Source organism: Symsagittifera roscoffensis, chromosome 1 (genome assembly GCF_963678635.1).
Source record: "Symsagittifera roscoffensis chromosome 1, txSymRosc1.1, whole genome shotgun sequence".
In the NCBI taxonomy this organism is placed as follows: domain Eukaryota; kingdom Metazoa; phylum Xenacoelomorpha; order Acoela; family Convolutidae; genus Symsagittifera; species Symsagittifera roscoffensis.
Genome location: NC_087062.1, coordinates 77,579,568 through 77,592,653, shown reverse-complemented (window position 1 = coordinate 77,592,653; position 13,086 = coordinate 77,579,568). Strand labels below are relative to the sequence as shown.

Here is a 13,086-nt window from a genome sequence, read left to right as displayed (position 1 = left end):
AAAATTTGTCCAGAAACGCAACCGACGACGTTTATTGAAAATCCAAATACATTTATTGGGCTGCAACAAAGTCAAAAAAACTTGGATAAATTCCCGTCAAACCGAAAATACGGACGGATTTTCCACTGGTACCACTTTTTTGAAAATCGGCAGGGTCGCTTTTGAGAAAAACTAAGATTTTTTGAGAAAAGAAAATTTTTTCCAAAGCGTCTCAAAAAAGTTTAAAAAAATCGATACCGTACATTTTCATAATACCTGTTTTTATCAAGCAAACATTTTAGTTCTTTTTCTGAAAAAAATCATGACCTACATAAAAGTTGCAAGCTCGATTAGTAGAGGTTTAAAAAATTCATTGAAGTTCTTGCTTGTAAATTGAAATTTTTCATTAATGGTTTTCTTGACTAATGCTATTGCATACCCTTATCGGCTTCAAACCACAATTTACACTGAGGCGAAGCTGGGTTTCACAAGCACAAGCGAGAACACGACGAAAAACAGCTTTATGAAGTAAAATAAGAAAAAAGAACAAAGCTTTGAATTATAATTAGCCATGAACGCTTAACAATCGACAAACACAATTCAAAAATAAAGCAGCTACATATGCTAATAAATTGCCAATGCCATGCAGCAAAGGTGACACCAAAAACAAACAGACTCAATTTTGCATGTAATAACCTGGAATATAACAAACTGAAGGCATCCACACTAACTTTGCAAGTAATAAATCGCAAAGCATAAATCCACATTATGTATTAATTATGCATTTCAGAAAATTGCGAAATATTTTGAGTTAGAAAATTTCTGAAATCGAGTTTTTATCACGTCATGTTGTTTGAAAGAAACAGCTTTTTTTCGGTTCATTTGATGAATTAAAGATGCATCAACTGTGTTAACTTATTAGTATTCGAATGTAAGAGCAAATGATATCAAAAAGCCGTAAAGGTGACCCAAAAGTGGCATAAGTATTTGCTACTTAGATTTGAAAAAAAGAATAGTCGTAGTGTAACAGTAACGCTCACTAAATTTCGCTAGTGTAAAGATTGACTTTACCCTATTTGTTACTCATTTCAGGAAATTTGCATTAAAAAAAAACAATTTTCGCCGGATTTTATGAACGTAAAGTAAAGCCACTTTTGAAACTGTTAGCGTAGCTCCATTTTTGCGCTACCTTTACTTTGAACAACTTCTACGGAGGTCGATCAAACTCGGTTGCAAAATTTGATAATTAATGCGACGTGATGCTGCATGACTTGATGATTAAAATAGATTGCAAGCCTTGATTAGCAAGACTTGACACTAAGCCATTATATGCCATTGGTCACATCTCCGTCTCCTATCGGAGGAAGCTTAACATCAAAAGTCATTTTCTAAGAAAGAAATTGTTGAATCATTCGAGTACATTACACAGAGGACAAGCTGCACTTCGCAAACAAAACGCCAGGAACTACTTTTAAAAAAGTAAATGCCCTCGACTGGAATCGAACCACGGACCTAGAGCATCCAAGTTGACAGTAATACACAAAAGTTAAACTCCCACATAATTTATGTAGCAAAAAAATGCAAAAAATGAGCACAGTTTTAAGCGATTGGAATTCGCAATAAGAAATCCCAGTATAAACACAGAGGCAAGTTGCACTTCGCATACACAAGCAAAAACATGACCGATAACGCTACTGGGAAAACCTGAATGAGAGTCTAAAAAATTTCTGAAGTGCCGCACGCCCATTATGGCGCATTAGCAGTACCAGTTAATTTGATTAAAAAAAACAATTACCAATTAACATGCCTCAATTTGTACAGCAATCTATTGAGCAATTAAAACATGAAAAAAATGAATGTAATAAAATAAACAAAAAAATTTAGATTTTTTGTGAAAGCCATCCCCTCACGCGTCATATTAAGTACAAAGTAATAAACTTCGCTCCTAAAAACAAATCAATTCTGGCAAATAAGCTTCCTTGAACCAATTTGGAACGATTTCTAAGACGCATAAAATCTCCGCTTACGCGTTGATAGCGCGATCATATCGCGCGTTAATTGTCCCAAAATGGCATTTTTCAAACCACCATAACTTTAAAAACTTTAAATCACAGGTAAAATATTTTTTCAAATTTAAGCTCAAGACAACAATACCTTTTGAATGATAAAAAAAATTCCGAGTAAAATGGCTAGTGAAAAAGTCGAATTTTGTCTGAAGAAAAAACCACCCCGGGCACAACTATCACAAAAGTCGGAACAATAATAGTCTGTGTTAAAATCCTTAGCATTGGCTGTACTTAATAGCTGGTTATTGATAAAAACGAACACTTTCAAAATGAACACATTTTATCGCAACTATATTTGCGACTTAGGTTGGAAAAAAAAGATAGTTCATACTATAACACAAGCATTGCTTGAGTAAAAAAAGCCAGCATGGGTTAAAACAAAATATGGTATCCCAGACTCTTCTTTTCTTCCCCTTGCGCCGTCTGATTATTAAGGCTGCTCCGCCTAAATTCTTAGCTTTGCTTGGGTTAGCTAGAAATTTTCCAATGTTTACCATTACCCTATTATTCACAGAACCATGTATGTTCAAAAAATCGAATTCTTGAAAGATATTGAAAGGGTTTTAATGAAAGTGAAAAAAATTGCCAACCGAAGATTGAAAAATGAACGCAAGTAAACATTAAAAAAAACTCTTTGACTTGGTCGAAAAAATTTCAAATTTCGAAGGAAAAAATAGATGACCTTTAAGCTCTTTGAATTTCTAGAACGATTTACGACTGGCGCTTTTTTTAATAACCATAACCCAACTTGAGAAAACAGGATCAACAGGTAAATTTTATTCCGAAATCTAAAAAAAATAAACTCCATTTTCGAAACTAGAAATCGTAACTGTTTTTGGCGCCATTTCGACGTTCGTATTTGGACAGTGCTATTTACGTCACTTTCAGCAGATAAAAAAACAATTGAACTCAAAAATGCATATATACCTGAACGCATTCACAAATGCATCAATATGTATGAATGTGCACATCTGTAGTTATAAGAGACTTCTAAGACTTTTTCCTGAAAAAACACAAAAAAAATCTGCAAGACCTACTTAAAAGGCTTCACTACGTTCATAACTCTTAATTAACCACCAAATACCAGCTTTGATTCAAACAAAAACGTACCTAGGTAGTTAATCATTCCATTTTATTTAAAGTATTAGTCTCCATACAGCTGCAGTTTTACCAGCTGCATAAACTTGTAGCTTTTATTTATCACCAGATGAAGCTTTTATCACCTGTTATAATAAAAAGAACTTGATTGTATCTTAAATAATTGTGTTTTTCACTGGAACTTTCGGATCCACCAAAAATAGCAAAAAAACCTTCAAGGAACGGGATGAAGCTAGTTTCAGGAATTATTGTCCCATCTCGCTTTTGCCATCAATATGTAGAATTTTTGAAAAAATAATATATCAGCAGTTAATGGACTTTTTTGTGAAATTCGAATTTTTACCTCATTTCAATTCCGATTTCACAAAAAAAAAACACTCGACCCTTGACTGCCGAGCTAACTGAACGTGCGGAGCTTGATTAAAACCAGATAAAACTGTTAGCCTTGGAAAGAATTGTTTCAATTTTTGACAAAAAATTTGACAGTATAGCCAAATATCCCCATACTCTATCACCTAAGCTCAAAGCATAATTTTTACGCTTTTTATTTCATTTGGAACAAAAAAACCATATGGATTTTGCAAAAGGTCGAATAAACTCTTTTTGGAAGAGTTTTCCAAGAGTTTGAAAATTTGTAGGTCGCAGTTTCTATGTTACACATATAGCTTTTGCTATATAAACAAAGCCAACATTTTTGCGCTAAGTTTATGCAACGAAAGGTGACTTGTGTTAGAAAAAAGTTTTAGCTTTTATCACCAGATGAAGCTTTTATCACCAGTTATGAAAAAGAACTTGCTTGCATCTAAGCAAGGAACGAGTCATCTAAAGTTTCAGGAAGACGTTAATAGGGTAGGACATTGGCTTAGCTCTATTAAACTAACGTTAAAGCGAAAAATAAAATAAAATGCCAATTGCTACAATTCGGTAAACTCTCGCCCTCCGCTGTTACAAATAGACGGCCTTCGACTCCGTGTTAGTTCATGTGTTAAATACCAGGTTAAATTATTGACTCCAAACTTAGTTTCCAATTGGATATAGATAACGTAATTGCATTACTTTTTACGTTGTCTGCTTCGGTGCTTACCTCAGATTTTAGCAGGAATTCAATGACTTAATTGATTCTATGTTTTTGCCGTAGAAACGTTTACACAGAGGCGAAGCTGCACTTCGCATACACAAGCAAAAATATGACCGACAATGCTACTGAAAAAACTGAATGAGTATAACGGTACTACTATGATAGAGTGGTCCCTCGAAAAAGCAACTATGATAAACAGGTCCCGCATGCATTTCGCATGTGATAACTAATTTGTGTATAAATTATTCGTTTCAAAAATCTTGTAAAATATGTTCAGCCAGAAACTTTTCAGATTAAAAATTGTAATCACTACTGTTTATATATTGAAATTTGCTCGCTTTACTTTATTTTACGGTTTAACAAGCATATTATTGGGTTGACTTATTTGTCATCAAAACCCACTATTGGCGTTTTTTTTTTTAAATTTTCAACCTTAAAATGGCGAGGGGGAGGTTTTAAGAGGTAACAAAACATGAAATTTGTATGAGAATATACTGCGACATCTTTCTGAATGACAAAATTATAATGTTAAACGATTTGAGAGCTCTAGATGTCTTATTCTCAAGGGACCTGGTTATTTTCAAGGGACCACTCTATCATAGTAGTACCAGTATAACTTTGAGTCTACAAAATTTCTTAAGTGACGCACGCCAATTATCAGTCTACATAATTGCTAAGTGGCGCAAGCCAATTATGACGCATTAGCAGTACCAGTCAATTTTAAAAACCAAAATTACCAACTAACATGCCTCAATTCATAGAGCGGACGCATTCCAACTAGTAAACAAAAAATGATATAAAAAAAATTCGTCCCTGCCCAGGTTCAAACCCTCTTATTTTGCTGCTGGTCTCCTTCCCTACCTCTACGCTACAGAACCATGATACCTTGAAGTTAAAGTGCTATTTGTAATATAATAGTCTGTGTTAATATCCATAGCATTGGCTGTACTTAAAAGCTGGAGAAAAAATGAACTCTTTCAAAATGAACACATTTTGTCGCAACAATTGCATCGCAACAATTTTTGCGACTTAGGTTGGAAAAATAAGAAATTTCATATTATAACACAAGCTATGCTTGTGTAAACATAATTTAATTTAAAAAGTGACCTCGGAAACTAGCTTCGCTTGAATATGTACGTGAAGTAGACTGCTCCTCACCTCTCATGGTAGCTTGATGTTCTGGGGGTAGAAGGTCACAGGCTTTCCTGCCATAGTAGTCTCTGACGTAGGGTCCGGTCAGAATAGGCTCCAACACCTCTACTCCTCCCTTGCCTCCGTCCACTCCCGCCTTCATCGACTGTTTCTTCTTCAAACTGGGCAGCAAAAACAGCCTCGCAAGTGTAATTTTCTTCACTCCTGGGTCGTTATGAGCCAATCGCACTTGAGCTAGCGTGTGCAATGGTGTCATACCAATCTATGCAAAGAAGACAAAACTAAGTTACTTTGCTTCTCGGACATCCATAACTAATTATCGAAATTAATATCAAAACTAGAGTTTGACTACAGTTTGACTAAGTAGACAATTTTGCCAAATGCATTATCCCGTTTCACGCTGAACTACCTCCAACCAAAACCAAAATTAATTGTATCACAACACCATATCAAATTTGACTTTTTCATCAATGTTGACTAATTGGTCAAATACAATATCACATTTAGATGCAAAATCAACTTGTTTTTATTACAAATAAGCGCAAAAAAGGGACGCAATAATGCTTAACTCAGCCCATTTCATCATGGTTTATGTATCTCTTACCGGCATAATCACTTCAAGTCCCTAAATATAGTACAAAATAAAAGCTTTGGATATTTATGGAAACGCGTCACTTACATTGTTCACTATTGAAGCGTCAACGCCCCTGTTCTTGATTAACTCAATGGCCAGATTCACATTGCACTGAAACAATTAGTTGAATCCTTGACTGCATATTTTAATGCTTCGCGATAAAAATACCTTCGCAAAACTTTGAATAGCTGAGAACATTAGTAAACAGAAAACGCCCTTCAAAAACAGTGAATTAAGGTGAAAGCACATTAATTCCAAAGCTTTTAATATTGCCACCTAAAAACGAACAATTGCATCACGCGCAGTCGAAGCATTGCCATTTGTCTCATTTCTAAAAACTAAAAACTAATCCGATGAAGTACTTTCGAATGAAGTAAGTGTATTAATGCCTCACGCACACATTGAGCTGCGTAGTGCAGAACTGTGTTTCCGTTGATTTTGGAGCGATAGTTCACAAATCTGAAGTGTTGCTGGGGCTCCTCTTGGAAGGGGTGCTCCTCTAGAAACTTCTTAACTTGATCCAATTTGTTGCTACACATTGTGAACTCCCACTCTTTCTCCAACAGGCTCATCTGACACATAAAAGTATCAAATTTTAAAATTAGTCCAGCGCAATTTCATTATTGGAAAGCTCAAGTTTTCTATCATTTGTTAAAACCGATGGAATAAAACTGGGAAAAAAATTGTAGCTCATACCACAGATATTGAATTTTAAATTGAGCATGAACAAAAATTAAGACTCTCTCTCCCGTAAAGAACGACCGTAATAGAAAAACACAACGTTCGTGATCACCCAAGAGCTGACCACCATAGTAATTTCCCAATGATGAAAATTGACCAATACGAGCTTTAATAATAATTAGAGGCAAAAACTAATGTACTTCAATGCAACTGACATATCTCAGTTTCAAATGGTGAAATGGAACTTAGCTGCACGGCAAAAATTGCGACTTCTCTCGGAAAAAAAATTGGTTTCATACTGACACAGGATCGTCTCAAGTTGATTCTGCAAACTTTGAGCTGATTAGGCAAGCGGTTAAAATTGGTGAAAATTCAACCCTATTACGCGGGAACGGAAAATACAACGGTTTTTTATGTTGTTTTGCCCAAAAAAAACTTACTTCAACAGATTAGGGCTCATTACTATTTCTTGAAAATACAGTAGTCTTCCATATGTTCTCTTTACAATAAAGAGACAGCTGAAAATGAACATCATTAGTCCACTGGCAATCTACCAGGCTGGCTTTTTTAAACTGTTCATTAGACTGAAACTATACCGAAACTATTATCGTGAAACTATACCGAAAAATCTATTAATGATAATTGTATGATTACTTCAATTTTTATACGCGATTGATTATTAGAATTAATATGTTTGTAATACATTTTATTAATTTTTTAAAGTTAGGTTAGCAATCGCTTTTTAACCGATGTACCAAAATTTGTTCCTCATAGAGGTTCGGTTGCTTGCGTCGCAATAAATAAAAATTTGAATATTTTGAAGTTCCTACTTTTGTGTAGTGACAGCGTCATAGAAACTGAAGTATATTTATCATTCGCGAGCTGTATAGCAAATGTTGCCAATAATTTACCGGTTTGAAAAACTCGGACTGCTGACTCGTTATCGCATCTGTGGTGGCATTTTGTCCTTGAGCTAGTTGCTGCTCCACCTTCAGTTTCCCATCCATCTCCAGCTCCTTCTCCGCGTCTATGATGTCCTGTATCTTCTTCTTCACATGGCCCCCTTGCGACCCCGCCAGCAGCAACAAATCGTCTGCCATACGCTTGTCATTGTAGTCTGTGGGGATCTAAAACACACTAACAATCAAATCTCTTTTGGATCTTTTACCTACACCCTGCCCCTCCCACCTCATATAAGCATCAAATATGTTTGTCGTGTCCTAATAATTAGTCCGCATGCCAATTTTTCGATCACTCTGACTATGTGAACAAAAAACTTCTTCGAAGGTGGGAGAAAAGGAAGAGCCCACTTTTGTGCGCTAGAAGCCACAAAACTATCCAACACAATTTAAAAGATTTTGACTCTTTCGCCGCGCTTTAACATGCAAAATTCCATTCACCGTGCAAATTTGATAAAATCAGGGCAGTTATTCCCGAGCGAGAAAGAACAATCGATGAACACGAAATGTTAAGCTCTTAAGGTTGAACGCATTTTGACACTTGAACGAGAGCTATTTTTAAAGAAAGGTGAACTACTTTCGGTCCAAATTAATTGGAGACCAATAGATGGTCTTGATTTTCTAAACTATTTTTCAGCGGAAATCTTTAAACATAGCCAACAGACAGTTAGAAAAGGGTCAATGAACGCACGTAAACAGCAAAAATGACCTTAATGCTCTTTGAATTTCGAGAACAATTTATGATTGACACGTTTTTGAAAAACTCACCCATTTTGAGAAAACTGGAATTAAATTCCGTTTTCGAAAATAGAAGTCGACTTAATTTTTGAAAAAGTTCGGCTTTCGAATATTAAAAAAAACCCTTGAAACTCTGTGAATTTTCAGAACACTTATGACTGGCACTTTTTAAATCAAACTAACCCAATTTAAGAAAACTGGATCAATAGATAAACTTTTTATTCCGCTGCGAAATCTGCAAACTTCATTCGATTTTCCAAACTAGAAATTGATCACGTTTTTTGTGACCTTTAAACTTTCGCTGTTAGATAGTGGAGTTTGCCAGAGTACCATATAACGTCAAAAAATTCTTTCGTTAAATATGCAAAAATATTAGTTCAAAAGCTTAAACGTGGCGAGATAGTGAAGCCGTGAAAAAAATCAGAAAACTATCAGCACCTATAAAAAAGCCAGAACTAAGTTCATCGACTCTTAACAGTCGCAATCACAGGCGGAGGCTTGACATAGGACTTCTTTCTTTTTGTTTTTTTTGCGAAAAACACTTATAGGAAGTGATCGCAGCTGCCAAGTATCAAGATTTAAAACTGACAAGCGTGTAACGCACCTCCGGTGCTTCGAGTTTTAAGAACACTATAGAGAGCCGCATCTAGTGGAAATAAGATATACATCGTTTGAGTGTACTCTGATGGCACCTAATTACAGGGCTGGTTATTTCAAATTTTGTAAAGCCCTTTTTATTCAAGTTTATTTAAATTCAATCTTTGAAAAAACCATAAAGTTTTTACATCTTGTTCCTTCGAAAAATTTAAGAATGACAAAAAAATGTCACATCTCGGAAACTAAAAACAAATAGGCGGTGGCATTAGGACGCAAGACTTTCAACTCCTGAGAGTACTTTAACAAAACCCTGCAGGGCGTTGGGAATTTCAAATTTGGAAGAACTTTAATTTAAGTTTTCCATAACTTTTTCTTGACAAATAACAAAAAACGTCATATCTCAAAAACAATAAAGATTTTAGCATTCAAATTTGGAGGCAAAAATTTCAATTTCTGAGGGTACTCTGATGGCCCCCAAATACAGGGTTGAGAAATTCCAATTTTGAAAAAAAAATTCCCAAAATTGAAGTTATCTGAAAATTTTATGAAATTCACACAAACCGTCATATCTGAAAAATTGCTAAGATTTGAGCAGTAATATTTTGAGGCAAAAATCGAAACTCCTGGGAGTAGCCTCGCAGAACCTCACTATAGAGATGGGAATCTCAATCTTTGTGAAAATTGTTTTTATATAAATTCTTTGACCAATTTTAAAAAAAAGAGAACAAACGTCACAGCTCGGATACTAAAAGCGTTTGAGCAGTACTAATTTAACGCAAAATTTGCAAGTTAGAACTCCTGAGAGTACCCTTCAAGGTTGGGAATTTTGAATCATTTGAATTTTTAGAATCCAAGTTTTCTGAAAAAAAATGAAAAATCATAAAAAACACCATATGTCGAAAATCAACATGATTTGAGCAGTCATGATTCGACGCCAAAAAGCAACCTTTGAATGTAACCTGACAGCACCCCCTTGTTGGGTTGAAAACTCAATTTGGTGTAGTTTTTTATGTCTAAATTTTATCAACATTGAGAAAAAATCATAAAAAAAACACGTTATATCTCGAGAACTACAAGGTTTTTGAGCAGTCAGATTTGGAGACAAGATTGAAATCCTTGAAAGTATTCTTAGAGGACCCAATTTCAGGGTTGGGAATTTCAAAGTTTTTGAATTATTTGGTAATTTGTGTATTCTGGTACTCAAGTTTTCTGTTATAGCACATAAATCGTCGTATCTCGTACACAAAAAGGATTTGGGCATCCATAATTGGAGGTCAAATGCGCAACCCCTGCGGGAACTCTGACAACATTCCACTATTGGGCAGCTTATTTTAATTTCGGTTAAATAAACACTGAATTCACACAGAAAAATTGAAAAAACATATATTAACCATTGCAATATAAAAAAAATTCTTTCGTTAAATATGCAAAAATATTAGTTGAATAGCTTAAACGTGGCGAGATCGTGAAGCCCGCAATTAAACATATATAACAGATAGATTTAAACAAAACTTGCTTTGATTAACTGTAATCTTCAATATTGCATAAAATTTTTTAAGGGTTTTCGAGAACGAAATTTACGGCGAAACTTCTAACATTTTTTAGGCTTTAACTGATTCGCAAAAGATTTGGTTTACCAAGCATCCCATTCAAGTCATGGAACCTCGCAGACTCATCTCGATAGAATATAAAGACTTATCACTAAGTTTAACAGTCTACAAAAGAGCTTTGTTAAAATTCGAATGAGCCAAAATCCTGACGAGATAGCATGGCATTTCATTTTTTCGAAAAACGTAAGCTATAAGAGAATCTGTATGTTAAATGGAAATGACCAATTCATATAACGCATCGCTTAGGATTGTTTTAGAAAAGGTGAAGACCTAGAACCCAGGATAAACTTCAAAAGAATGGCGAGTAACACGTATTTGTATGGCTTATAGCAGTAAACGAAAGATGAAGATTTGAAAAAAATATAAAGATTTCGCTTTTTGTCTAGTTTTTGAGAGCTTGCAACATATTGGAAAACCATAAAGTTTTTACATCTTGTTCCTTCGAAAAATTTAAGAATGACAAAAAAATGTCACATCTCAGAAACTAAAAACAAATAGGCGGTGGCATTAGGACGCAAGACTTTCAACTCCTGAGAGTACTTTAACAAAACCCTGCAGGGCGTTGGGAATTTCAAATTTGGAAGAACTTTAATTTAAGTTTTCCATAACTTTTTCTTGACAAATAACAAAAAACGTCATATCTCAAAAACAATAAAGATTTTAGCATTCAAATTTGGAGGCAAAAATTTCAATTTCTGAGGGTACTCTGATGGCCCCCAAATACAGGGTTGAGAAATTCCAATTTTGAAAAAAAAATTCCCAAAATTGAAGTTATCTGAAAATTTTATGAAATTCACACAAACCGTCATATCTGAAAAATTGCTAAGATTTGAGCAGTAATATTTTGAGGCAAAAATCGAAACTCCTGGGAGTAGCCTCGCAGAACCTCACTATAGAGATGGGAATCTCAATCTTTGTGAAAATTGTTTTTATATAAATTCTTTGACCAATTTTAAAAAAAGAGAACAAACGTCACAGCTCGGATACTAAAAGCGTTTGAGCAGTACTAATTTAACGCAAAATTTGCAAGTTAGAACTCCTGAGAGTACCCTTCAAGGTTGGGAATTTTGAATCATTTGAATTTTTAGAATCCAAGTTTTCTGAAAAAAAATGAAAAATCATAAAAAACACCATATGTCGAAAATCAACATGATTTGAGCAGTCATGATTCGACGCCAAAAAGCAACCTTTGAATGTAACCTGACAGCACCCCCTTGTTGGGTTGAAAACTCAATTTGGTGTAGTTTTTTATGTCTAAATTTTATCAACATTGAGAAAAAATCATAAAAAAAACACGTTATATCTCGAGAACTACAAGGTTTTTGAGCAGTCAGATTTGGAGACAAGATTGAAATCCTTGAAAGTATTCTTAGAGGACCCAATTTCAGGGTTGGGAATTTCAAAGTTTTTGAATTATTTGGTAATTTGTGTATTCTGGTACTCAAGTTTTCTGTTATAGCACATAAATCGTCGTATCTCGTACACAAAAAGGATTTGGGCATCCATAATTGGAGGTCAAATGCGCAACCCCTGCGGGAACTCTGACAACATTCCACTATTGGGCAGCTTATTTTAATTTCGGTTAAATAAACACTGAATTCACACAGAAAAATTGAAAAAACATATATTAACCATTGCAATATAAAAAAAATTCTTTCGTTAAATATGCAAAAATATTAGTTGAAAAGCTTAAACGTGGCGAGATCGTGAAGCCCGCAATTAAACATAAATAACAGATAGATTTAAACAAAACTTGCTTTGATTAACTGTAATCTTCAATATTGCATAAAATTTTTTAAGGGTTTTCGAGAACGAAATTTACGGCGAAACTTCTAACATTTTTTAGGCTTTAACTGATTCGCAAAAGATTTGGTTTACCAAGCATCCCATTCAAGTCATGGAACCTCGCAGACTCATCTCGATAGAATATAAAGACTTATCACTAAGTTTAACAGTCTACAAAAGAGCTTTGTTAAAATTCGAATGAGCCAAAATCCTGACGAGATAGCATGGCATTTCATTTTTTCGAAAAACGTAAGCTATAAGAGAATCTGTATGTTAAATGGAAATGACCAATTCATATAACGCATCGCTTAGGATTGTTTTAGAAAAGGTGAAGACCTAGAACCCAGGATAAACTTCAAAAGAATGGCGAGTAACACGTATTTGTATGGCTTATAGCAGTAAACGAAAGATGAAGATTTGAAAAAAATATAAAGATTTCGCTTTTTGTCTAGTTTTTGAGAGCTTGCAACATATTGGAAAACGTTTTTGACAAACCATTCAAATGCCGACACTTTGAGTGGTTTCAAGTTTCTCTGGCAAAATAATGGAAAAAGTTAGCTAGGGTAAAATTGCAAACGTTTTTTCTTCAAGAGCTATGCAATCGATGAAATTTTGAAATATTTTCAGTTGATTGATTTCAAAGCTTCAATTGGTTTTTCGTAGCCTGTCTTTTATATGCCAAATTTAAAAGCTAAACATTTTTGTGAAA

At 34.6% G+C, this 13,086-nt stretch overlaps 1 protein-coding gene across 5 annotated transcripts in view; it reads right to left on the bottom strand.

The window, feature by feature from the left end:
- LOC134849598 (uncharacterized) overlaps positions 1 to 13,086 on the bottom strand; it is a 32,570-nt gene that overhangs the window by 8,921 nt on the left and 10,563 nt on the right. For all 5 annotated transcript variants that reach the window (XM_063866528.1, XM_063866526.1, XM_063866527.1 and 2 more), the window contains 4 exons: positions 7,600 to 7,815; positions 6,406 to 6,579; positions 6,053 to 6,118; positions 5,380 to 5,635 (listed from right to left, as the gene is read on the bottom strand). In XM_063866528.1, the coding sequence (XP_063722598.1) occupies positions 5,380 to 5,635; positions 6,053 to 6,118; positions 6,406 to 6,579; positions 7,600 to 7,815 (712 nt within the window). The remainder of the gene's footprint in view (positions 1 to 5,379; positions 5,636 to 6,052; positions 6,119 to 6,405; positions 6,580 to 7,599; positions 7,816 to 13,086) is intronic.